General features: G+C 42.9%; 1 protein-coding gene across 1 annotated transcript; it reads left to right on the top strand.

The window, feature by feature from the left end:
* The first annotated feature begins 3,579 nt into the window (after nt 1-3,579).
* Nucleotides 3,580-15,688, top strand: MRPS23 (mitochondrial ribosomal protein S23). Its single transcript, XM_081941993.1, has 5 exons — nt 3,580-3,730; nt 4,652-4,828; nt 10,920-10,997; nt 11,084-11,207; nt 15,335-15,688. The coding sequence occupies exons 1-5, from the start codon at nt 3,687-3,689 to the stop codon at nt 15,464-15,466; spliced, it is 555 nt and encodes a 184-aa protein (XP_081798119.1). The 5' UTR covers nt 3,580-3,686; the 3' UTR covers nt 15,467-15,688.
* The last annotated feature ends 10,461 nt before the right edge of the window (nt 15,689-26,149 follow it).

The following is a 26,149-nucleotide window of genomic DNA, read 5'->3' as shown; positions in this document are numbered from 1 at the left end:
ATCCTGGGGAGGGCAAAAACAGCCTCCCCCCACCCCCGGAGGACCTCCAGAGGTTTCAGGAGCTTCCCTGAAGGCTCCGGAGGGTGAAAAAAGGCCCTATGAGCAAACCTGGAAGTTTGTTCCTGAACTTCTGGTTTGCCCATAGGGCTGGTTTTTTGCACTCCAGAGGCTTCAAGGAAGCCTTCGGAGGGCGAAAAACGGCCTCAGAAGAAGGCTGAAGTCAACTGGCCAGCACGCGCATGTGTGCTGGAGCTGACAGGGCAACGCCTCGTGTGCCCTAACAAATGGCTCCGCATTCCACCTGTGGCACGCATGCCATAGGTTCGCCACCACGGATCTAGATCATTCATTATATCCTAATCTTTGCATCCAGGATGGTAATTGAAAAGCAATAACACATGAGGAAAAAGGGCTGGTGGAATTGGAGGGGGAAAAACACATCTAGACATTGTCTCTTAGTGATCTTCTTGTATGATCAATTGGGATAAAAACATCTGGGAAAGTTAATAAAATATTTTTCAGCCAGCCTTGGGGGATCTGAAGTAGCTCGGTCTCTCATTTGAAGCAATTCAGTAATATTCAGTTGTAATTTTCTGTGGTTAAATATCATTGAATGAACCAAGTTAGGTGCAGTTCACCCAGCACAGGGTGAAACAAATACAAATACGATGTGTGAACCAGCTCCTCCTCCATCATTAGGCAGCACACTGGATTAGATTTGATAACCCAAAGAGACATTTGCCAAAGATAAGGTTCTGCTAAAGATAAAATTTTATATCCCAAGGAAGAGTCTTGCAGAACCAGAAGAAAGGACAATCTAGTCCAGAATTTCCATTTCCAAACCTGATGGTCAAACAACGTCTCTGAGAAGTTCACACAAAGTTCCCAGGAAATGAATGAACCAGCAAGGGATGGGTTGGGCCCAGAACACGCTTCACCTAGGTAGCCACTGATCCAGCCAGGTCTAACACCATACAATAGCTGCAATCAATTGAAAATATGCCATTGTGGGAATACATTCTCTATCCACTTCAGGAAATGCCTAAGATCCCTCAATCCTTTTCACTAGATGAGCACTGGCAAATGATTACATCAATGGTCTTCAACCTTCGTCACTTAAGACAGGGGTCCCCAACCCGCCAGGGTATGGTCCAGTACTGGGCTGCGGCCTATTCAGAACTGGGTGGTGCAAATGAGAGGCAAGCATGTGCACAGCTCCACTTGACACTCTGTCAAATATTTAAAACCCCTTTTAATAGTTAATACCTTGGACTACAAAACATCTTGGAGACATTCTGCAACTTCAGAGCAGGGGTAAAATCCAGCAGGTTCTGGAGAACCGGTAGCGGAAATTTTGAGTAGTTCGGAGAACCAGTAGCGGAAATTTTGAGTTCGGAGAACCGGCAAATGCCACCTCTGGCTGGCCCCAGAGTAGGGTGGGAATGGAGATTTTACAGTATCCTTCCCCTGCCATGCCCACCAAGCCACGCCCACAGAACCGGTAGAAAAAAAAAATGAATTTCACCACTGTTTCAGAGTCAGTCTACAAGTACTCCTCAATTTACAACCAGAATGGGGACTAGAATTTCCATTGCTAAGCAAGGCAGTTGCTTGGGCACGTGAGATGTGCCCAATTTTTCAAACTTTTTTTTTTTTTTTTGCCACGGTTGATAAGGGAATCACTAGTTGTTGATTGAATCATGCTGTTGTTAAGCAAATCTGGCTTCCTCCATTCTCTTTGCTTGTTGGAAGCTGGATGGGAAGGCCACAAATGGCAATCACATGACCCTGGGATGCTGCAACCATCATAAATACACACAAGTTGCCAAGCACCCTCCCTTTTTTTGCGATAATATCAATCATTATTGAAAAATATACTATCTTCCAGGTAAGACAGGTAAGGAGCTCAGGCGGGCTGGTGGGCCCTCCAGAGCACCGTACCGGAACGGTACCTGGTGCTCCGGGCAGGCTCCGGTACGCCCATACCGGGGCGTACCGCCTGCAACCTACCACTGCTTCAGTTACTAAATGAGTGGTTGTAAATCAAGGACTACTTGCAGTGCAGTGGCTAAATTGATAAAATAGATTTGTTAAAGATGTCCACCACCATCCCAGGCCTGTGATAAGGTAGATCAAAAACCATCTTGGGAAAAAATATTGGATAACCACTTTTGTATTTTCTTTTTAAAAATGCATTAAAGCATCTATATGGTCAGCAGGACCAGAGCTCACCTGAAGGGGGTCCTTATCCATATAGTGTGTTATGTGTACCAAGTCAATCCACTAAACCACCATGTGCAATCTAGGCCAATATATCATAAAATGGTAGAGTTGGCAAGGAAAGTCAGAAGTCATCAAGTCCAACCTACACACTGAAGGATTAACTAAAATGAAAGTTCAAAACCTTCTTAAAGATCAATCTCATCCTGGGCACCTTTTTTTTTTCAACTATTACCATCTGGCAGATGGTACAAGATAATAAAAACAAGGACAAATAGGCTGAAAAACAGCTTCTATCCCAGGGCAGTAATTATATTGAATTCTATAGTGCAATATTAATGCAGTATCGGGTTTTCAATTTCAATTATATAGCATGTGAAGGATGTATGTTTGTTTTTATTTTTATAGTTATAATGTACACTAAAGATGGCATTTAATTTCGTTGTACCCTGTGCAATGACAATAAAGTAAACTAAATTAAACTACCCCATCCTCAATAGGTTATTCATCTATTTTTGTGGGGAAAAAAGCAGAGATGATCTTGGAAAAGGTATGAATCGCTTCCAGGTGAGTTGCCTCTAGGCGAGCTGGGTGGTATACAAGATGAATGAATGAATTATTAAGATATAGTGATGAACAGTTTGGTCTAGAAACCTGAAGACTGAGTTCAACAACAAATAAAAGGAAATGCTATGGTTAATTCCTGAAAGATGAGATATATAAATCTAAAAAAATATGATTTCCGACTCTAAGCCATAAATCATGGTTTAAAATTCAAAGCGACCGGATTCTCACCAAGCCAAACATGCCACATTATATTCAGGTAGACGTTAAGATGTGAACTCAACAATTATTTACTTTATAAATAATAGTTTATAAAGCCATGACGTAGTGCAGTGTTTTTCCACCTTAGCAACTTTTAAGATGTGTGGACTTCAACTCCCAAGAATTATGGAAATCAAAAGTCCACACATCGTAGTCACCACGATTGGGAAACATTTCCTTTACAGTGGAAAAGTGAGCCACAGACTCTCTTAATATTTAATTCTGAAAATACAAATTCAAGCCACGTTTTGGCTTTGCAAATTGCATGAATCCAGCCACTGGTGCTCTATTCCAAATAATAATAATAATTAATAGGAATATGCATTGTAAGCCTTTTATTTCACAGGTAAGAACTTTAATCGCAGATCCGTTCCGGGCAGAGCTCACAAGAGAATCTAAATGATTCTTCAATTTTAATTATGAAGCCGATGCTATCCTTCCTCCAGCAGCGCTCCTTCATCGATTGCTTCTGCCTGCCTTTGTAATCTATATTGCTCCCGTATCGGCTTGCCGCTATCACGCGGGTCTCGGCGGTTCTAAGTCTCGCGAGATCTCTTGGCTTCCGTTTCCGTGACCCAAGGTTGCTAAGGGCCGCTTTGTGTTGCCAAGCGAGGCCTAGTTCAGGCCTAGTTTAAGAGGCGATGGCGGGGAGCCGGTTGGAGAAGTTGGGAACCATCTTTACCCGGTGGGTCTTTGGGCTCCCTCCCCACCCCCCCGTCCTGCATTTTGGGTTAAGGCTTGTAAAAAGCGACGGTCGTAAAATTTATACTAGGGAGCACGAAAACAGCGAAATGAAAGCGTGGCTGCTTTGGGGCACTTAATTTTAAAACAAAGTCTAGGAAATTTGTGATAAATGCGCTCCGATTAAAAATACAATGTTTTGATGGCAAAAGCCCGGGGAATCCCTGGAAGGAACAAAGAGTTGCGGTGCTCTTGGAGCAGGACGGGGCTATTTGCAAGCCCGAAAGTGGTCGAACCTCCAGTTTCAGATGCAGTCAACTTCGCGTGTTCCTTCTCGAAAGGGACTGCCAAGTGCTGGCTTAATTAGGAAAATATCCTTATATTTTAACCCGAAAAGGATCCGTTTTATATTTTATCTATTTATTTTGTTGTATTAAATTAATTATGGTTTCCTATTCTCCTCTGGAGTGGGTGGTTTTACAAAATTTAATAAAATAATTCCATAAGATACCCATAAAAACATAAAAATATAGTATTAATTTAGCTAATGTATGAATGTATATTTATATGTACATTTACATGTATACGTATAGAAATTTATAAATGTATCAATCAAATTATTTGTTCTATCTGTCTATCTCTATACATTTTATTTACTTTATTATTTTACTTTATTGTATTTATTATTTTGTTTATTTTATTATTTTATTTCTTTATTACTTTATTTTATTATATTATTTAGTTTATTATTTAGTTTAGTTTATGCATTGTACCTGACCAGTGTCTTCTGCATTGGGCAGCCGTAATATATTTAATAACCACATAAAACATTAATTTTACTACTAGTATTGATTAATATGGTAGTAATGGTTTTCCCCCCATTTTCTCTCTATATGCACATTGTCTTCCTATTCTTTCTTTGCAGGGTGCAGAACTTGCTACGCTCCGGGGCAATGCATGAATCCCAGAAACCCATCTGGTATGATGTATACGAGGCTTTCCCTCCCTTGCGGGAGCCCGTTTACCGCACTACTCGCCCGTTAATGGGAAAGGTAACAGATACAGTGCCCCCCATACTGTACCCGGAGGATCAGATCAGAGCGTAAGAGTCTCCCCTTCCTTTTTCCACTTTGTTTCCCCTCGCCTCCCATTTATTTACAGGTTGTCCGTGCTTAACTGCTTGTTCAGTGCTGTTCGAAGTTACAAACAGCACTTATTTATTTCACGTGATATACATTTGTCATGGAAATCTACCCTTTACAAAATGGTCCTGGCAGTTTAATTGCTAGTTTGTTCGTTGTTTTTTTTAAAGAAAGTTTTATTTTTGGACAAATAAGCACAAACAAAACATAAAACATAAAACCATCTTCCAGTTACACACAGTGTGTCGATTGGTTACAGAACATTTGTGCATCCTCTCCATATTCCTCACAATTTATATAAAATCTCATCTTATCAATCTAATGTATATGTATAGATTATTATCATTGTTAATCATTTATTTAACTATTATTACTTCATTTTATACCAGATATTCTAAATTTTGAATTAATTTATATTATGGCATTTCATTACATCATCCTAAATCCATCCAATAGTAATATATCTTTATATTATATTCTGTATTATCCTTGTATTGTAAAATTCTCTAGCATATTTCATTTCCATACTTTTTTGTCTAACCATTGATAAAATAAATCCCATATCTTATAAAATTGCTTATCTTCTTGTTCTCTAATTTCAAATGTCAATTTGCTCATTTGGGCACATTCCATTATTTTCTGAATAACTTATTCCTGCGTTGGTATTTTCTTGTTTTTCCAGTTTTTTGCAAATACAATTCTAGCTGCTGTTAACACATTTACAATCAAGTATTTCAATTCCCTACTATATATTTACAGTAAAATCCTCAATAAGAATATCTCTGGTTTAAAGTCTATATGCTTTTCTATCATTTTTTCCAACCACGTGTAAATTTTAGTCCAGTATCTTTTAGCTTCTACACACATCCACCACATATGGTAATATTAGCCCGGTATCTGATGATTTTTCCAACATTTTTCGGATGTATTCTCAAACATCATTGCTATTCTCATCGGGGGTAGATGCCACCTGTAAAACATTAGCTAGTTTGTTCGATTTTGTGCCTGTGCCCTTAACCATGGTGCACCCTAGGAGATAAACTAACTTGCACCGAATGACTTAGTGCAGGCATGTCCAAAGTGCGGCCCGGGGGCCAAATGTGGCCCTTTTTCAAATTTCAAGCAGCCCGCAGCCTCTTCTCCCCACTGGAGTTATTTGTTTAGTCTTTCATAAAATACCGTATTTTTCGAAGTATAAAGATGCATCTTTTTCCCCTCAAAAAAGAGGCTAAAAATCTGGGTGCATCTTATACACTGAATACAACATTTTGTGCCTCCCAAAACTCTGCCCCCTTCACCAAAATGGCTGTGCATAGTCTTTAGGAGGTTTTCAGAGTGCTCCTGGGGGCTGTGGAGGGCATAAATGAGCAAAAAACGGGCCATTTTTTTGCCCAACTTTGCCCCCCCTAGCCCCCAGGAGCACTCTAGAAGCCTCTTAAAGGCTATTCATGCCCTTTAAAAAAAAAAGCCCATTTTCATGAAAAATGGGCCATTTTTGGGAGAGTGCAAAAACTTTTTTTTAAATTTGCCTCTTCAAAATCTTGGTGCGTCTTATACTCCGAAAAATACGGTAGTCAATTCGCATTTAATGTTAAGGGTTCAAAGAATGTCAGGCTGAATGATCGGCCCCATACATTTTCACCTCACCAAATCTGGCCCTCCTTGCAAAAAGTTTGGACACCCCTGACTTAGTGGCATTTGGGTTGATAGGATCTTCCGGGCCTCTTCTGCCAATCTCGCCTTGTGTCTGGGCAGGTCCACCTCCAGCTCCCATTCTCCTCTCGCAACTAGCCTTTCCCACCAGAGTGGTACCCATTGATCTACTTGAAATAATGCTTTCAAACTGCTGGGTGGGCAGGGCAGGTGCTAGAGGTGAATGATGGTCACTCACCCCCCATTGAGTACTATCAGCGCTCAAACCGCTGGAGTGTCAACCATTACTGGTCAGCAGATCCAGCATCCTTAAACCGTTGCCCTATTGTACCTCCCACAAACAGCACTAAAATTATTTCTTCCACTACTATTGGTCCTTGAAGATGCGGCCATTGCAATCTGCCTGCAGACACATGACCTCAATTTAGCTGCTTGGCAACCAGTATGCATTTATGACAATTGCAGTGTCCTATGGCCATGTGATCGCCATTCGTGATCTTCACAAGTGGGTTTTGACAAGGAAATTCAAAGGGGAGGCCGGTAGGAAATTGTCAAGGTTGAACTGTGGAGTTCTTGGTAGTCTCTGAGCTTGGTTGTTTGCTTGCAGACATTTTGTTACCTGTTACCTAGTTATCAGAGACTGTCAGTGTAGTATTCATGAACTGGAATTAGGGCATAGCAACTAAGTCAGCCAATGAGGGCTGTTTGGAAACTGAAACAGTATTTGCTGTGTGAGCAACGAGGAGACAGCAAGGAGCCTGGGCGTGGCTTAGTTCAACAGTTCTATACTAAAGCTCTGAGTCTGTGCTGAGCTCTAAACTAGTCTGCTGCTCTGAACTGAAACTTTTCTCTTTTCTGCTTGTGTTTTTGCTTGTATTTACAACCACGTTGGAAAACCTGCTTTTAGTATTTTCTATTTACTTTGTGCGATGTTATATATAAAGAGAAGTTAATGAATCCTGCTGAATCAGTTACCCGTATGTGCTTTCTGGATGTGATTGCTGCAACAAACTAACAGAACTACCAAGAACTCCATAGATAAAATGCATGAAGTACATAACATACCTATAAAAATCTAGAGTAGCTGAGCATTATAAAATGTCCACCAACAAAGCTAAAAGATGGCTTATGTCTCACACTTAGGGGCCTGGACTTGCGTTTCATGGAATAGGCAATAGTACTTTTTCCCTTTAAAAAAAAAACAACCTCCACAAACTTGCCAACTACAGATTTGCATGCATGTTTGCATAATTTATATCTTTGTTACATAATGCTGGCCAACTAAAAAAATGTGCATGTGCTTCTTCTTCTTCTTCTTCTTCTTCTTCTTCTTCTTCTTCTTCTTCTTCTTCTTCTTCTTCTTCTTATTATTATTATTATTATTATTATTATTATTATTATTATTATTGTATTGTATCACAGCGGCCAGTTGTTTCGCCGGATTTGGCATTGATTACTAGTCGGGCCCCACCCAGGGGCCTAGGACGTCGTAACATATTTTCGTAATATACGTGCAGATCCAAGCAGTGCAGCTTTTTGCATTTGACTGATGGTGATTTTGTCAAGTTGTAACTGTTTTAAATGTAATTCCAGTGCTTATTATTATATTTATGCAACTTTTTAAAATATATATTTGCTCAATTCAAGGTGGAGAGCATACCTATTAGCCCTGTCTCCTATTTTCCCCACAAGAACTTTTTGTGGTGGGTTGGTCTGAGAAAGAGAATGACTGACTAATATTCACCCAGCTGGCTTACAGGAGACTGTGAGTTCTACAGTCTCCTGGTTTCTAGACCAGCACCTTCACCATTATACCAAACTGGCATTTTTAGATATGTACAGAATCCTACTCTTAATTTATCCAGCCTGCATTTTTGTCAATTATTGCTGATAGCAAGTGATCAGAATTTTGAATGACAATTGGGACAATTGAGATTTGATAGAGACATCCAGACTTGGAAGCTTAATGAGCAAATTTGACAATCATTAGTTCTCATTGTCACGGTATGAATTTTAGACAGACATTTTATTCCCTTCTTTCAATCTTTCAAGAGGAATGCCGTCGATATAGTTTATTTGGACTTCAGTAAGGCATTTGATAAGGTGGACGATAACCTACTACTAGATAAAGTAGAAGAATGTGGGTTAGACGGCATCACCACCAGATGGATTCGTAACTGGCTGACCAACCGCACTCAACGTGTAGTTCTCAATAGAACTGCATCTACATGGAGGGAAGTATGCAGTGGAGTACCCCAAGGCTCTGTTTTAGGCCCAGTACTCTTCAACATCTTCATCAATGATCTGGATGAGAGGATAAATGGGGAACTCATCAAATTTGCAGATGACACCAAGATGGCAGGAATAGCCAACACTCCAGAAGACAGGCTTAAGATACAGAAGGATCTTGACAAACTTGAACATTGGGCACTATCTAATAAAATGAAATTCAATGGTGAAAAGAGTAAGGTTCTACATTTAGGCAAGAAAAACAAAATGCACAGGTACAGTATAGGTGGTAGGTAGGGGTTTAGGTAGGGGACTGGAGACTAAAACATATAAAGAACGGTTGCAGGAACTGGGTATGTCTTGTTTAATGAAAAGAAGGACCAGGGGAGACATGATAGCAGACTTCCAATATCTCAGGGGTTGCCACAAAGAAGAGGGAGTCAAGCTATTCTCCAAGGCACCTGAGGGTAGAACAAGAAGCAATGGGTGGAAACTAATCAAGGAGAGAAGCAACTTAGAACTGAGGAGAAATTTCCTGACAGTTAGAACAATTAATCAGTGGAACAATTTGCCTCCAGAAGTTGTGAACGTTCCAACACCTGAAGTTTTCAAGAAGAGATTGGATAGCCATTTGTCTGGAAGGGTATAGGGTTTCCTGCCTAGGCAGGGGGTTGGACTAGAAGACCTCCAAGGTCCCTTCCAACTTTGCTATTGTATTAATCTCTGGGGCTTTTAGTTATAAACAAGGATAAGCATGTTGTAAACAACAGTCGCTTTTCAGAATTAAGGCATCGTTCCTTCTCCCCTCCTCACAGTTTGAAGCGATAGGGATGTTATTGTGGAACTTAATGCATACAAACTTTGTCCCTTGTTGTTATGATGACTTGGCAAATGCTACAGGAAATGGCAAAAGTAGTTCTCGAGATTTGACCATCAACTGGTTGTAAGTTGTGACGATTATAAAATCGTTCAGTCTTGTGACTGTCCCAATTTTATGACCATTTATGCAGCAATCATTAAGCAAATGTCATGGTTATTAATGGAAAACATGGTTTATTATGAGCCCCAGTTTTGTGAAAATTGGAAGTTAGTGCAGGTTTTCAGCAAAATCATTGTAAAATATGACCATGGGATTGCGGGTGGAGGGGGTGTGACTGTTAGAACTTCAGAACATGGTCATAAACAGCTCTGAGGTAAGTCTGTTGTAACTTCAAACAGTGGGAAGTTGAGGACTGCTTGGGTTTTCTAAGATGTAAGTAATTTGCCTAAGTACGGGACACGATGGCTCAGTGGCTAAGACACTGAGCTTGTTGATCAGAAAAGTCGTCAGTTCAGCGGTTTGAATTCCTAGCACCCTCGTAATGGAGTGAGCTCCTGTTACTTGTCCCGGCTCCTGCCAACATAGCAGTTTGAAAGCACGTAAAAATACAAGTAGAAAAATAGGGATCACCTTTGCTGGGAAGGTAATAGCATTCCATGCGCCTTCGGCATTGAGTCATGCCAGCACGGAGAGTCTTCGGACTTTGAAACGGAGATGAGCACTGTCCCCTAGAGTTGAGAATGACTAGCACATATGTGCAAGGGGAACTTTTACCTTTACCTTTAAGTAATTTTCTTCCGCTCGTGATGTTACAGATGTAATGGCAGAGAAGGGCTATAGCTGATATCTTTTTCTTATTTTGCAGCTTCTTAAGTCTTCAAACATTTCCTGTTACACTGAAGCAGAAATTTACTAAATGGCAGTGTATAATTTCTCAAGAATTTCTGGTGGGGAGGAGGGAAATCAAAGTAAATATAAATAAAATGTTTGACAGGCATCTTTAAACAACCCCTTAAAAAAAATAGGGGGAAAAAACCTGAAACCTTTTGCTTCCTTGGATAATAAGGTGGCATCTACATCTCTTGTAGGAAGAATGATAGTTTCACCAATCCTGAATTAGACTAAGACTTCAGGTGACTAATACAATTTGTAAGAAGCGTGTTCATTTCTCAAGGTAGGAGAGGAAATAAAGCACTATTAGAGCTAGGTAGTATGCATTAGCCACCCATTGACATGTGTTTGAGCTGGATACCATATAAACCTACCTAGTAAATAAATATCAACATAGTAATATTCTTTGTCTACATGGAGATAAGTCCTAAATTGAAATTTCTTATCTAATTCATTAGGAAATTTTATGAAGCCTATGGAGCTGGTTCAGGTACGTTTGATCTAGCAAGATCAAATTATAAATCTCTTTGTCAGAGGTAAGTGAATAAACTCTCCCCTAAGGATTTTTTTTTCTTCCAAGTTCACGGATTGGAAATTACGATCTTCCCTCTTGGAATTCCAGGTTTGTTGAGAAACACAATGAACTGAAGAAGAAGGAGGAAGACATGGACGAAGACTTACTATTTGCAGAAACAGGGAAAGCACTTTTGGCAGAAGGCCTGGTTTTATCAAGAAAGAGCAGGAAAGTAAGTATTACCATAATTTTCGGAGTATAAGACACTCTGAAGTATAAGACGCACCTAGCTTTTGGGGAAGAAAGCTACAAAAAAAAATCTACCTCTGCCTCCCAGCAATTTGTAGTCTTGCAGCAAACAGCCTGTTTCAGTTTCAATTTCAGCACAGCCTGATTAGCACAAGCAGCTGATTGTCGATCAGCTGTTTCAGGCTGCAGGGATTGCCATAGCCTATTGCCGCCTCCGCGTGCCCCATTTTCTGCCCGTTCTGGGTGGCGGGAATTGGAATGGGTGGAAAATGGGGTGTGTGGAGGCCAAAAACAGGGCGTGTGAAGGTGGCAATGGCAATCCCTGCAGCCTAAAACAGCTGATGGTCGGGAGGCCGATCCAACCGACAATCAGCTGCTTTTGCTAATCAAGCTGTGCTGAAACTGAAATTTGCTGTTTGCTGCAAGGAGACAGAGGCCAAAGAGTGGGGGCTGGCGGGTGGGACTACATTCGCTGTATAAGATGCATCCAAATTTTCACCCTCTTTTAGGGGGGGAAAAAGTATGTCTTATACTCCAAAAAGTACGGTACATCCAAAAGCCAATGTCATTTTTTGGTATTACCTTGGAATGCATGGTGTGCAGATCTCATAAATAAACATGGCATAATAATTAAACCACAAATATGATTTTAGTAAAAATCTTTTAACTTGAATATGAAGAGGCGTGGTGGTTCAGTGATGCCAGAGATAATCTTTGCTTCAGCGGTTCAAGCCCTAGCACTGCATGGCAGGGTGAGCTCCCATCACTCCCCTCAGCTCCTACTAAATAAACAAGGTTTTCTGGAAGGAGTACAAGGGGTTAAATTTTGGAGATTTTGGTGCCTGTCTGGATTGATCCATAACATAAGGTGATATTTTCAGCCGAGCCTCATTAATCTGCATAAAGGTTAATACCGAAGTTGTTATTGGATAAGAGACAGATCCAGATTAGTTTATCTTCCAGAATAAGCAAATACTTTAATTAAAAAAAAAAGACGGGGGATACCGTCATTTTGCAAAGCAAATCACTAGTCTCTAGCATTGCTTTCAGTATCGAGAATGCTCTGGACCCCATAACATAGGGACCCCATAATAAGGAACATTGAGAGAGGAATGAATTAAAAAGGATAATGGCAAGTTGAATTATTCAGTGTGTTATTTCTTCCATTAATAATTGCCTAGAATTAGTATGCTTGTTATAGGACAGTGATGGTGAACCTTTTCAGGACCAAATGCCCAAACCAAAACATGCATGCATTCACGTCTGTATGCGCACCGGATTACCGGAAACCCGAAGACCAGCTGGCCGGTGCATGCGTGCCTGTTTTTTTGGCCGTTTTCAGGCTGTTTCTGGGCCGTTTTCAGGCTGTTTTCGGGCCAAAAGCAGTCCGAAAAATGACCTGTTTTGGGGCTGTTTTTTCAGGCCATTTTCCTGCGCTCCGGCACCCATGAAGACAGGCTGGCTGACCTGCATGTGCGTGCCAGAAACCAGAGTAGCTGGCGATGGTGCGTGTGTCCTAAGAGGGGGGCTCAGCTTTCCATAGGTTCGCCATTAAGATAATAGGATATATACAGCATATATATATATGTTATATTTGTACTGATTTGTACTGATAAATAAATAAAGGGAGACTAGTATAGATCTATTTCTAGATCTATATATCTATTTCTAGATCTATTTCTATTTATTTATATATATATATACGTACATACATACATATAGATATATACAGCAAATTGATAATTTTGGAGATATGCTATGCAACTTGTCTATGGAGATTGTCAGTTATCCAGGTCATAGTTGTCCCAAAGGTGCGTTTATTTCCCCAAGAGGCAACTGGACTTTCTGGTTTTTCTTTGAAGACGTTTCTCTTCTCATCCAAGAAGCTTCTTCAGCTCTGACATCCATTCCCCACAATCCACCATCCAGTCAGAGCTGAAGAAGCTTCTTGGATGAGAAGAGAAACGTCTTCAAAGAAAAATCAGAAAGTCCAGTTGGGAAAACAAAAACACAATTTCTATCAATCGTTAATTTTGTCCCATGTTGTTGTTCAGTTTGGTCCAACTCTTATCGATCCCATGGACCCCAGCATGCCAGGGCCCCCATCCTCCACTATCTCCCAGAGTTTGCCCCAATCCATCTTCATTGCATCAGTGATACTATCTTAACCATCTCATCCTCTGCCCCTTCTCCTTTTGCCTTCAATCATCTTTCCATGGAAGTGGCAATTGGAGAGTCTTGAGTTGCTGATGCAACTTTTTGGCCTGGCCTTTGTCTCTCCCAGCTGCATCTTTCCATTCAAGCCTAGGTGCAGCCGTTTTGGGGGGATGGGAAGAGCTGTTGTGCTGTTAACTGTCACTCCCAGAGCAAAGCCGGCTGGGGAATTCTGGGAATTGAAGTCCACCCGTGTTAAAAGCTGCCCAGGTGGAGAAACGCTGTATTAGGCCAATCGCTATCTGCCTGCCGTTGCTTTCTTTATCAAATAGAAATTCCTCCAGTGAAGCCCTTACACAGGCATGTACCACAAATAAGTCCAATTCCACAGCGGTGTAAGATTACAAGGATGGCTTTGAGAAAGGAGGAAGAACCAAGGGTCTAAGGTTGATTTTTGTCAGCCTGCAGACACAAGGGTCAGCTAGAGCAGGGGCCTCCAACCTTGGCAAACCTAGATGACTCAACATGGTCTAACAGAAATGGTTTAAACCAGGGGTCTCCAACCTTGGCAACTTTAAGGCTTGTGGACTTCAACTCACAGAATTGAAGTCCACAAGTCTTAAAGTTGCCAAGGTTGGAGACCCCTGAGCTAGAGCAAGTTGACCTCATGCAAACAGCTGTGTCCAGTTCAATCCTCCTTGGGAGCAACGTGGATCAGGAGTCCGGATCTCAATTTGCTAAAACCACCTTATCACACTGCTTATATGGATAGAGTTGTGCCTTTGCCTGCCAACCAAATTATGAGAGACACACCTCCTGTTTGCTCTCAGAACGCCAGCTACAGGCAGTCCTCGACTTACGACAGTTCATTTCCTGACCGTTCGAGGTGACAATACCACAGACAAAAGCGACTTACGACCGCTCTTCACACTTACAACCGTTGCAGCATGCCCATGGTCACACGATCACAAGTTAGATGCTTGGCAATTGACTCATATTTGTGACGGTTGCAGTAAGCCAATGGGGAAAAGCCAGATTCCCTCAACCAACTGTGTTCCTAATTTAACAACTGCATTTCACTTAACCACTGTGGTAAGGAAGGTCATAAAACGGGGCAAAAACTCACTTAACAAATGTCACTTGGTAACAGAAATGTTGGGCTTAGTTGGCATAAATCGAGGACTATTACCATATTTTTCAGATTATAAGACGCACCGGAGTATAAGACGCATCAAGGTTTTGAAGAGGCAAATTAAAAAAAAAAAAGCTTTTGCACTCTGCAAATCTCCCAAAAAAGGCCCATTTTTCGCAAAAAACAACCCAATTTCCTCCCTCCCCCCAAAAGGCATGAATAGCCTTTAGGGAGCTTGCAGAGTGCTCCTGGGGGGGGGGGGGGACACGAATAAAAAACAGTCCATTTTTCACGAGAACAGTCCTGTTTTTCGTTAAAAAAAAACGGGGGGGGGCATTAATAGCCTTTAGGAAGCTTATAGAGTGCTCCTGGGGGCTGAGGGGGGGTGTAAAATTGAGCAAAAAACGGGCCTTTTTTCCCTCATTTTTGCCCTCCCCAGCCCCCAGGAGCTCTCTAAAAGCTTCCTAGAGGGTATGCACATCCATTTTGGTGAAGGGGGTGGGGTTTCGGGAGGTAAAATTGCTGTATTTAGTGTATAAGACGCACCCAGATTTTCAGCCTCTTTTTTGAGGGGAAAAGGTGCGTCTTATACTCCAAAAATACGGTACCTGTATTGCCCTTGCCACCTGTGACTTTGACATCTTATTGACGTTGCTTCTGATTTGACTCCCTTTGTGTGTAGAAGAGAGGATGATATATTGGTTGGTTTGATGGGTTAATCGGCATCTGATCCGGAACTAAACCTGTGTCACTTTGGCCTGGAAAGATTCATTTTCTGCTTTCACTTTTGCACACTACGCTGTAACTCTGCTTTTTTTCAACAGGTGGCTCCGATGCCTCCATCGACCGTGCCCGTATTAGAGCTTCAAGAGATATTTCAGCAAGAGGAGATCAGCACCGAAAACCCAGAGCCAAAAACGGAGCCCAGCGAAAAGCCAAAGGAAGAATCCTCCTAATAACTCTGTGATTCTGTTTATAAACCAGTTTTTATCGACTCTGTGACCTTTTGCCAGAAAGACTCTTCTCAAGGTTCTGATTTTTCCCCTTGTTGGAAATGCGGAGCATACCGTAGAAAGATTACAAGAACTACCTTATGGCACGCTTTGGCAAGTCAGGTTCCCTAAAGCGCATGCTTCAACCAACGATGGATTTGATTATTAAAATGGTTCTCTGAAAAACGTTCCTTCGGTGGATGTTCTAGCTTTCAGTTAAAGCAGAGATGAGATCCCTGTGAAATAATCCAAATGCTAAATTCCATTTATCCTCATCTGGGCCTGACCTGTGGATGGGATTATACAGATCCTTGATAGGATGTTAGATGCGATCCCCCCCTCCCTGCGCTAGGGGGTGGAGGTTGGTTGATGTGCATTTCTCCTTTTTACTTTAATTCTTCATGATAGGGCATTGGCAGCTGGCACGAGCAGAAACAATGGTTCTGCAGGCAGAATGATACCAGACAAAACGAGGGTTTCTTAACTTTGGCATATTTAGGATGTGGGGGCTTCAACTCCTAAATCCGGGATGGCGAACCTATTGCATGCGTGCCACGGGGGGTTGTCATGCATGCATTGCATTATGGGCGTGGGCACATGTGCATGCGCACTGTCACACTGCCACACACTTTTGGGACACAACAACGAAAAGGTTAGCCATCACTGTTTTAAATGATTCGTTTTACAATTGTGGCAAAAAAAGGTGACAAAATAGGCACGACACACTTAACCACCTTGCTTAGCAACAGAAATTTATTTATCAATTAAATTATTCCTTTATTAATTAAATTATTCCTTTATTAATTAAATTATTCCTTTATTAATTAAATTATTCATTTATCAATTAAATTATTTATTAAATTATTTATCTATTAAAATATCTATTAAGTTATTTATCTATTAAGTTATTTATTAAATTCTGGCCCTGATTGTGTTAAAGTCCTAAAGCTGTTGGTCATCTGGAAGCAGCTTTTAATTTAAATTAAAAGCGGGGGACTCCTATTCTCTCAACCGTCTCTCTCCGTGTGAAGGCCTAACCTTTGAGAGTCAGAATAGAGAGTAACAAGAGCTGGAACCGACTTTTCAGGTCTTCTTGAAAAAGCTGGCTGGGGAATTCTGGGAGTTGAAGTCCCCCCATACTAAAAGTTGCCAAGGTTGAGAAACACTGGGTTCAGGTGTTGAACTTGGAGCAGGTTCTAGCCTAGCCTTAGTCATGGAACCTCTCAATATTTCTCCCCTGGACACAGTTCAAAGTGCTGATTTTACCAAGGCTTACATAAGATAAGACTGGCTTACACCAGACATCACTTTACCAACATCGGATTGCCTGTCTGGTGAGACTATATCATGAATGATTAAAAACTAAAAAGTAACATAATTACCTCATTCCCTTCATGGATTGCTTCTGTAACTATGTAGGACAGATAGGGAGGAAGCTAACCACCAGATTACAAGAACACAAGTGAGTGGTCAGACAAGGGGATCCGAACTCATTGGTAGCCTCACGCGGCGGTGAACAAGGGCTCACATTCAATTTTGCAGCAACTAAGATTGTTGGACGAGCAGGCCCAAAAACAGCCAGGAATGCTGATTTACCCTCAGCTTTTCAAGCACTTAGAAGACCAGGGCTGGGCAGCACAAGCAAATGACAGCTAATGACTTAAAAACCAGCCATCAACAAACCCCAATCCACATCTAAAAAGCCACTTACAACAGGCACTATAAATACCACACACACACAGAACAGCGCACACTCTACTTGAGAGAAGTTCTCTGAAGATGGGCTCCAGCACAAGCCCAAAAGCTCAGAAGATAAAATCACTGGTTACCGACCCAGATTGGATCCTTCAACATTATCCTGGGACGTGTAGATTTGCCTTCATTCACATTAAAAACTAAATATTCTCACTTCACCTGAGGGTAGATGTGCATAGGCAATGCAAGCCTTGGTGATGCCTTGCAGACCCCTTTGCCCAACTCATCTGTCAACATAACTCCCTCGTTTTATTTAAATAGATCATTGAATGGCTAATTCTATCAAGCCTTCAATCCTAATTTGACATTCATTTTAGGAGATAGTTGGGTTATTTTAATTGGAGATGGCTATAAAAATGATGGGACGCAGTGGCTCAGTGGCTAAGAAGCTGAGCTTGCCGATCAGAAAGGACGGCAGCTCGGCAGTTCGAATCCCTAGCGCTGCGTAACGGAGTGAGCTCCCTTTACTTGTCCCGGCTTCTGCCAACCTAGCAGTTCGAAAGCACATAAAAAATGCAAGTAGAAAAAAGGGGACTACTTTGGGGGGGAAGGTAACAGCGTTCCGTGCGCCTTCGGCGTTTAGTCATGCCGGCCACATGACCATGGAGACATCTTCGGACAGAGCTGGCTCTTTGGCTTTGAAGCAGAGATGAGCACCGCTCCCTAGAGTCGGGAATGACTAGCACATATGTGCGAGGGGAACCTTTACCTATAAAAATGATGAATTAAATAAATGATAAAGTAAAAGGAGAACTTCAAATAACTTTGCAACGAGGATGAAGTAGCAGAGCATTTCCAGATAAGTAGTTCTTATCTAGAGCTAGTATATCAGCAGGTATAAAGTGGCCTCCATAAATCCATCAAAAAAAAAATTTCTCAAGAGTAGTTTGAATTATTCATGGTAGAACATAGGCATCTGATATGAAGCAGGGGTGACTTCTGCAGGCAGAGTAATTTACTTAAGATTGTGTTGCACACACGAAGCCAACCTACTTAAAAGTGGCAATGAGGGCTCAAAAAAGATGAAAACGAAACCAAATATCTGCTATTATTTTGCAAGAAAGCCAAACTCCAGAAGTTCTAGAGCTGGTCGTGGCTTGAAAAAATCAAGAAGTTGGCTACAACTGTGGTTGAAGCCAGGCCTCTAAGAAAGGGGGAGGACTCTGATCGCTTACTGTGGCTGCTATGTTGATATTTGTGACCCCCATGGATACACCTGGAGAAAGCAGCTACAGAATGTAAAAGGTAAAAGATTACTCCAGATCCTGGAATATTGCAGTAGCTCCAACAGCTGATCATCGAGCTTCAGTTTAATCTTTGGCAAAGGAGAGATACACCAGTTCCGGAACAGCTTTCACCCTTAAAGCTCTTTAGGACATGGACCCAGGCTTCCTTTTACACAGCATTCAAAAGAGACAATAAGATAGCTAAAAAACCAGGAGAACACTTCCTAGCAATCAGCACCCAGATAAGCAGGGATTAACATCAGACAAACAATCAGTAAACAATACCCTAATCAAGGAACTACCATTTCAGATAAATAACAGCAGTAAACAACAGCCTAATCAAGGAACTACTAAACATTCATATATCCTGTTGTGGCCCAGCAGGATCCGGTTGAGCTGCTGATGGACTAGCGAGGAACCATATGAGTCTGCCCTGGACGATGTGGAGGACCCTGTGCAGGGTTCAGACTCAGAGCAGGGACCAGAGAGGCTGGTTGGCCACCAGGAGGCACCTGAGGCAGTTTGTCCCTGATGCTAGATTGAGAAGGGCTGAGCAACTCCGGAAGCAGCAACTCCGTAGGCAGACTCACAGAAGATGATTAAGCACAGGTGGTTGTGGATTGGCCCCTCCCAAGAGAGAGTATAGGTGAGGCGTTGGGAGGGGACATTTGCAGGAAACAACTGTTCGAATTAGTAGTTAAGAAAATCTAGCTGTGTATACTAGCTGTGTCTGTTCGTTTGGACTACCTGCATTGCTTCATTTGAATTATCTGGGTTGCTGCAGAGCTACTCTATTGAACGTGAGTTGTCTGGGCCCTCAGCCAAAGGATTCATTATCTCAGTAATTAAACAGTGGCAAACAGCCAAGCCTGTGTTCTGGTTTATTCACAGGCGGGGTGTGTGTGTGTGTGTGTCAGAATATATCCCAACATTTATGGCAAGCTAAAGAGAGCAAACACCACTCCTTTCTAGTACTGAGGGTGTTAGCAACGGCAATAGCACTTAGACTTTATATACCGCTTCATAGTGCTTTTACAGTCCCCTCTAAGCGGTTTACAGAGTCAGCATTTTGCCCCCAACAATCTGGGTCCTCATTTTACTGAACTCGGAAGGACAGAAGGCTGAGTCAATCTTGAGCTGATCAGGATTGAACTGCTGGCGGTCAGCCTGCAATACTGCATTCTAACCACTGTGCAAACGGGGTTAACAGAAGTTAACTTAGTTGGATAATGAAGTGTCAGCAAAAATTCCAACCAAACCCAGAGAGAATCAAAGTCTCGTAGAGTATTAGTACTGTTTATGAAACTCTAGTAAGGCCACACCTGGAATACTGCATCCAGATTTGGTCGCCACTTTACGAAAAAGACGTTGAGCCTTTTTGGAAAGTTGCAAAGAGCAACAAAGTTTGTTAAGGGCCTGGAAACAAAAAAAACATGAAATATGGTTGCAGGATTTGGGTCTGGCTAGTCTAGAGAAAAGAAGGAGAGGGGGAGACATGATAGCAGTATTCCAGTATTTGAGGGGCTGCCACAAAGAGGAGGGGGTCAATTTATTTTCCAAAGCACCAGAGGGCAAGACAAGAGACAATGGATGGAAATTAATGGAGGAGAGAAGAAACCTGGAATTAAGGAGAAACTTCCTAACGGTGAGGACAATTTACCAGTGGAACAGCTTTGCCTTCAGAAATGGTGGGTGCTGCTTCATCACTGGAGGTTTTAAAGAAGAGACTGGACAGTCACCTGTCTGAAATGGTACAGGGCCATGAGGGCGAACCTGTGACATGTGCTACAGGTGGCACACAGAGACCTCTGCCAGCATGCCAGCCGTCGGCCCAGCTCAGCTCTACCATGCATGCCTGCCAACAACCTGCAGGATCGTTGATTTTCCGGCCTCTGCCATGCATGCACGGGGGCGGGGAGAATGCGAGGGGGTGGCGCCCCTCCCCCTAGCCTGTTTTTGGTCCCAGGAGGCTGCAGGGATGACTAATACAAGGCACATGTGTGTGTGTGTGTGTGTGTGTGTGTGTGTGTGTGTGACGCACGCATGCACAGGGGCAGGGGGGAGCACAGAGGGAGCACATGCGTACATGGGGGGGCATGGCACTGGTGGCGGGGGGCGTCCGCATTGCATTATGGGTTAAGGTTAGGGCGCACACGGCAGGGGTAGGTTGTTGCTGGTTTTACTACCGGTTTGCTTCGCACACGTTTTGCGACGACACGACAAAAAAGTTAGCCATCGCTGGTATAGGATCTACTGCTTAAGCAGTGGGTTGGACTAGAAGACCTCCAAGGTCCCTTCCAGCTCTATTCTGATTGATTGATCCACATTCCTTGTGGATGAAGGTAAACCTGTGGGTCCCAGGATAATGTTGCAGGATGCAATCTGAATCGATCGCCAGGACCAAAGGTTTATTCTTCCAAGATTCCCGGCTTGTAACTGAAGCCCATCATCAAGGAACTTCTCTCTCCCTCTCTCTGTCTCACCAGATTATGGGTGCATCCTTGAAATTGCCTTGTTTTGTTTCGCAAAAGAGGATTTTAACAAATTTGTCACCTGTTCAGGCAAGGGACCCAGATGGATACACAGAATGGATGTTCCATCTCCTTGTTTTTTGATTTGGCCTTCGGACCACCTGGAATGATGTCCTCGATTTGCATGGTCTAAAATTAATCTTGACTTGGAGGCAAAATCCCAGGTAGCCAACTGGTCCAAGCTCCCAGCTCCCATGGTCTGTTTCTGGTTTGGCTTGACCTCGTGCCAAGCTCCTCTAATTGGACATGCTGCCTAAGATGAAAGAGGCCAAGGAGCTGGTAATGTCCAGTGAGCAGGAAAGATTTGAAACAATGGATGGAAACTAATCAAGGAGAGAAGCAACCTCGAATTGAGGAGAAACTTCCTAACGGTGAGGACAATTACGGTAACCAGTGGAACAGCTTGCCTCCAGAAGTTGTGGAAGCTCCATCACTGGAGGTTTTTAAGAAGAGACTGGACAGTCACTTTTCTACAATGGTATAGGGTCTACTGCCTGAGCAGGGGGCTCAGCTAGAAGACCTTGAGAGCTTTTTTGCTTCAGTTGTTAAGCAAATCACTGCGGTATTTTAAGTGAATCACACAGTCACTAAGTGTATCCCGCTCTCTCCATTGACTGCTTGTCAAAAGCTGGCTGGGTGGATTGCAAATGGCGATCACATGACCTTGGGATGCTACAACTGTTGTAAAAATACACGCTGGCTTCCAAATGCCTGAATTTTGATCACATGACCGTGAGGACACTACATTGGTTGTACGGGCAAGGACCGGTCGTAACGTCAAGGGACATAATAATAATAATAATAATAATAATAATAATAATAATAATAATAATAATAATAATAATAATAATAATAATAATAATAATAATAATAATAATAATAATAATAATAATAATAATAAATAAAAATAAAAATAAAAATAAAAATAAAAATAAAAATAAAAATAAAAATTTTATTTGTTAGCCGCACCCTCTCCAGAAGGACTCGGGGCGGCGTACAATAAAAACACATAAAATACAAATATAGACAGTACATACACATAAACATACGTGGAGGAGGTAGACAGATAAATGGAAGTAGAATTAAGATTGCAATTTAAAATCCCCTAATTAAAATTACAAGATTAAAAACCCGTCAGGAGCGATATGATCAAACTATGGTTGAGCCAGGCCAGCTACTTGGAAAAGGTGGGTCTTGAGCTTTGCACGGAAGGAGCGGAGGTCAGAGGTAGTCCTGATATCCGGGGGGAGGTCATTCCACAGGGCTGGGCCTGCCACAGAGAAGGCTCTGCTCGTAGGCACCGCCCCCCGACACTGTCTGGTGGACGGCACCTGGAGAAGTCCCTCTCTGTGCGAGCGAATTGGTCGCAGGGATGTATGGGGCAGGATACGATCCCGCAAGTAGCTAGGTCCTGTGCCATGGAGCGCTTTAAAGATCGTTATCAAAACCTTGAAACGCACCCGATAGACCACAGGAAGCCAGTGCAGCTCGCGCAGGAGAGGTGTCACATGGGAGTACCTTGTACTCCCCATAATCACCCGCGCGGCCGCATTCTGGACCAACTGTAGTCTCCGAGTGCATTTCAAGGGAAGCCCCATGTAGAGAGCGTTGCAGTAGTCGAGGCGAGACGTCACCAGCGCATGAGTGACTGTGCGTAAGGCATCCCGGTCCAATAGGGGGCGCAATTGGCGGACCTGGTGGAACGCCCCCCTTGCCACGGCTGTCACATGGTCATCCATGGACAGCCGGGCATCCAGGAGGACGGCCAAATTGCGCGCCCACTCCACGGGGGCCAGTTGTACGCCCCCGATGGCCAGAGATGGAAGTAACTGGTTGAACAGGGGGGCCGGAACCCACAGCCACTCCGTCTTGGAGGGGTTGAGCTTGAGTCGGTTGTCATCCATCCAGACCCGTACGGTTTCCACACACCGGGACATCACTTCGACGGCCTCGTTGGGGTGGTTCGGGGTGGAAATGTACAGCTGAGTATCATCAGCGTACAGATGATATCCCACCCCGAAACCACGAATGATCTCACCCAGCGGCTTCATATATGTGTTGAACAGGAGTGGCGAGAGGACCGACCCCTGTGGCACCCCACAAGTAAGGGGGCTTAGGGTCGACCTCTGCTCCCCTGCCAACACACGTTGCGTCCGGCCGGAAAGGTAGGAGCCGAACCACCGCAAAACGGTGCCCCGAACCCCCAACCCCTCCAGTCGGTGCAACAGGATACCATGGTCGATGGTATCAAAAGCCGCCGAGAGATCTAATAGGACCAGGATAGAGGAACAACCCCTATCTCTGGCCCTCCAGAGATCATCCACCAACGCGACCAAGGCCGAGTGAGCTACTAATACCACTCTATAAAGCCTTAGTAAGACCATACCTAGAGTAGAGCATCCAGTTTTGGTCACCACACTATAAAAAGATGTGGAGACTCTGGAAAGAGTGCAGAGAAGAGCAACCAGGATGATTAGGGGACTGGAGGCTAAAACTTACGATGAAGGGTTGCAGGAACTGGGCATGGTCAGTCTAGTGAAGAGAAGGACCAGGGGAGACCTGAGAGCAGTCTTCTAATATTTGAGGGGCTGCCACAGAGAGGAGGGGGTCAAGCTATCTTCCAAGGGACCTGAAGGCCAGACAAGGAATAATGGATGGAAACTGACCAAGGAGAGATTCAACCTCAAAATAAGGAGGATCTTTCTGACAGGGACAACAACCAACCAATGGAACAGTAATTGCCTTCGGAAGTTGTGGGAGTTTCATCACTGGAAGTTTTCAAGAAGAGACTGGACTGCCATCTCTCAAAAATGGCGTAGGGTTGGACTAGATGACCTATAAGGTCCCCTCCAACCAGTGGTGGGATTCAGTTTTTTTTACTACAGGTTCTGTGGGCGTGACTTTCTAGGCATGGTGTGGCTTTGTGGGTGTGGCAGGGGAACGCTACTGCAAAATCCCCATCCCCATGAACAGTTGTAAGTCAAGGACGATTGGAAGTTGGTTCGTTGGCTAACCTCGCTGCCCAAAACTTACTTGGCTAAGTGATCTTCATTCTGTTATGTCCTCTCGATGCCTGCTAAGGCAAAGTCACCTTTGAAAAGATGCCGAGAGACCCAGGGAAATGTTCCCTTTTGCCTGGAGAATGAAAGGCAGCCCGGAAGAAAAGACCCCGTGTTTAATTCATGCTCGTGGTAGGGGCTTTGTCATTCATTGCAACCTTCCAAGTTGAAGTATTTTAATTAAAAGGTTGCCAGGCAAACCACCCCCAAGGCTGACCTATTTACTTATTTATCAAGCATTTTCCTTCCAGCAGTTAGCAAAAGGTCACCCGGTTTCTCGCCTGGTTTAAAGTTATGATTCGGCGTGTTTTTTTTAACACTCTTCCCTTTGAGATCGGATGTCAAATAATAAAAATAAAAAATGCAGTTCTAACCTTGAGTGGGGTCCGCGTGTGTGGGTGTAAAACGATCCCTGTCAATCAGGACACCGACTTGCAGGACAAAGAGTCTGCCAAACACACCGGAGACAGACACAAAAAGTGTTCCTTATAGAGGCCCGCTTCCACAAAAGCCAAGCAACTGGCTAGTGATTATGGCCAATAATGAGATATTGATTGTTCTGCAAATGTCACTTGCTGGAAGGACAGAAAATTCCAAGCATCAAAAGGGGCTGGTTCTGTTTCCTCCACTAGATGGCACTGTAGGGTTTCCAATGATGGATGGACGGTCCCTTTTTATTCAAGATTTCAAGGTTCTTTAGAATTCCAGCTCTAACCGTTTTTTTTCAATGAAACGGCCACCCACTTCAATGACCTTCAAAGAGAAGTTTCTGAATGATAAACCTACCATTGCAGTCATAATGGCGTGAATGGTTGGAGAATGGAGAATACAGATAGCACTAGTACTTAGACTTGTATACCGCTTCACGGTGCTTTTCAGCCCTCTCTAAGCGGTTTACAGAGTCAGCCTATTTCCCCCCCAAAATCTGACAAGCAAACTTGATGGGGAAGACAGATTTGCTTAATAACCAGGTTACTAACTTATAAGCTGCTGTGATTCACTTAACAACCATGGCAAGAAAAGTTGCAAAATGGGGCGAAACTCATTTACCAACAACTCATTTACCAACAAACTCATTTACCAACTCATTTAACAACAGAAATGTTGGGCTCAATTGTCATAAGTCGAGTACATGCATTTTAGGATTAAGTGGGTGGATTCTGGAGAACATCAAGAACTTACTTATGACTTTTTCTTCAAGTGCGTCTTACCCTGTTTCCCTGAAAATAAGACCGGATCTTATATTAATTTTTGCTCCAAAATTAGGGCTTATTTTTCAGTTAGGTCTCATTTTGGGGAAAATATGGTATTAAATGCATCCGTCTGGCTGACTACCTTAACAGGGGCTTATTTTTTGGGGGGTAGGGCTTATATTACGAGCATGCTGCAAAATCCTTCAATGGCTTATTTTCTGGTTGGGTCTTATTTTGGGGTAAACAGATAATAGTGCCCTAGTGTAGCATCCCCAGGGTCACATGATCAAAGTTTCAGCGCCTTTAAGGTGGGTGGACTTCAACTCCCAGAATTCCCCAGGTAACATGGAGGCCAGACTCAGCTATTGGCTTTTTTCCCTTATAGCCATCAGATGCAGACCTCAACTTCTCACACCCAACATCATACAAGTAAGGAATGAGGGATGCTACTAGGACCAATTGCTCCCAGACTTCTTCCCCAAGTTCCAGATCTACTGTCCTCCCCCATGGAGGACTCTTGCATAGTAGAGAAGATCTGGAGGCCAGCTCACCTTCCCTTTTTTTTAAATAAAGTTTTTTATTAGTTAAACATTAAAAACATTGGACATAGTGCGACATTTCTGGCATAAACGTTTCCATATAGTATAATACAATAGTAGAGTTGGAAGGGACCTTGGAGGTCTTCTACTCCAACCCCCTGCCTAGGCAGGAAACCCTATACCGTTTCAGGCAAATGGCTATCCAACATCTTCTTAAAGACTTCCAGTGTTGGGGCATTCACAACTTCTGGAGGCAACTTCTGTTCCACTGATTAATTGTTCTCACTGTCAGGAAATTTCTCCTCAGTTCTAAGTTGCTTCTCTCCTTGATTAGTTTCCACCCA

The sequence above is a fragment of the Natrix helvetica genome, assembly GCF_964273705.1.
Source record: "Natrix helvetica genome assembly, chromosome: 2".
In the NCBI taxonomy this organism is placed as follows: Eukaryota; Metazoa; Chordata; class Lepidosauria; order Squamata; family Natricidae; genus Natrix; species Natrix helvetica.
The sequence above is the reverse complement of the archived record's forward strand: the minus strand, read 5'-3'. Positions and strand labels throughout refer to the sequence as shown.

What these genes read in the sequence shown, in the direction of transcription:
- MRPS23 (XM_081941993.1), top strand. Translation starts at nt 3,687, where the DNA reads ATGGCGGGGAGCCGGTTGGAGAAGTTGGGAACCATCTTTACCCG. An exon ending in TTGGGAACCATCTTTACCCG is followed by an intron (nt 3,731 to 4,651) that starts GTGGGTCTTTGG and finishes CTTTCTTTGCAG; the next exon opens with GGTGCAGAACTTGCTACGCT. An exon ending in TATAAATCTCTTTGTCAGAG is followed by an intron (nt 10,998 to 11,083) that starts GTAAGTGAATAA and finishes TTGGAATTCCAG; the next exon opens with GTTTGTTGAGAAACACAATG.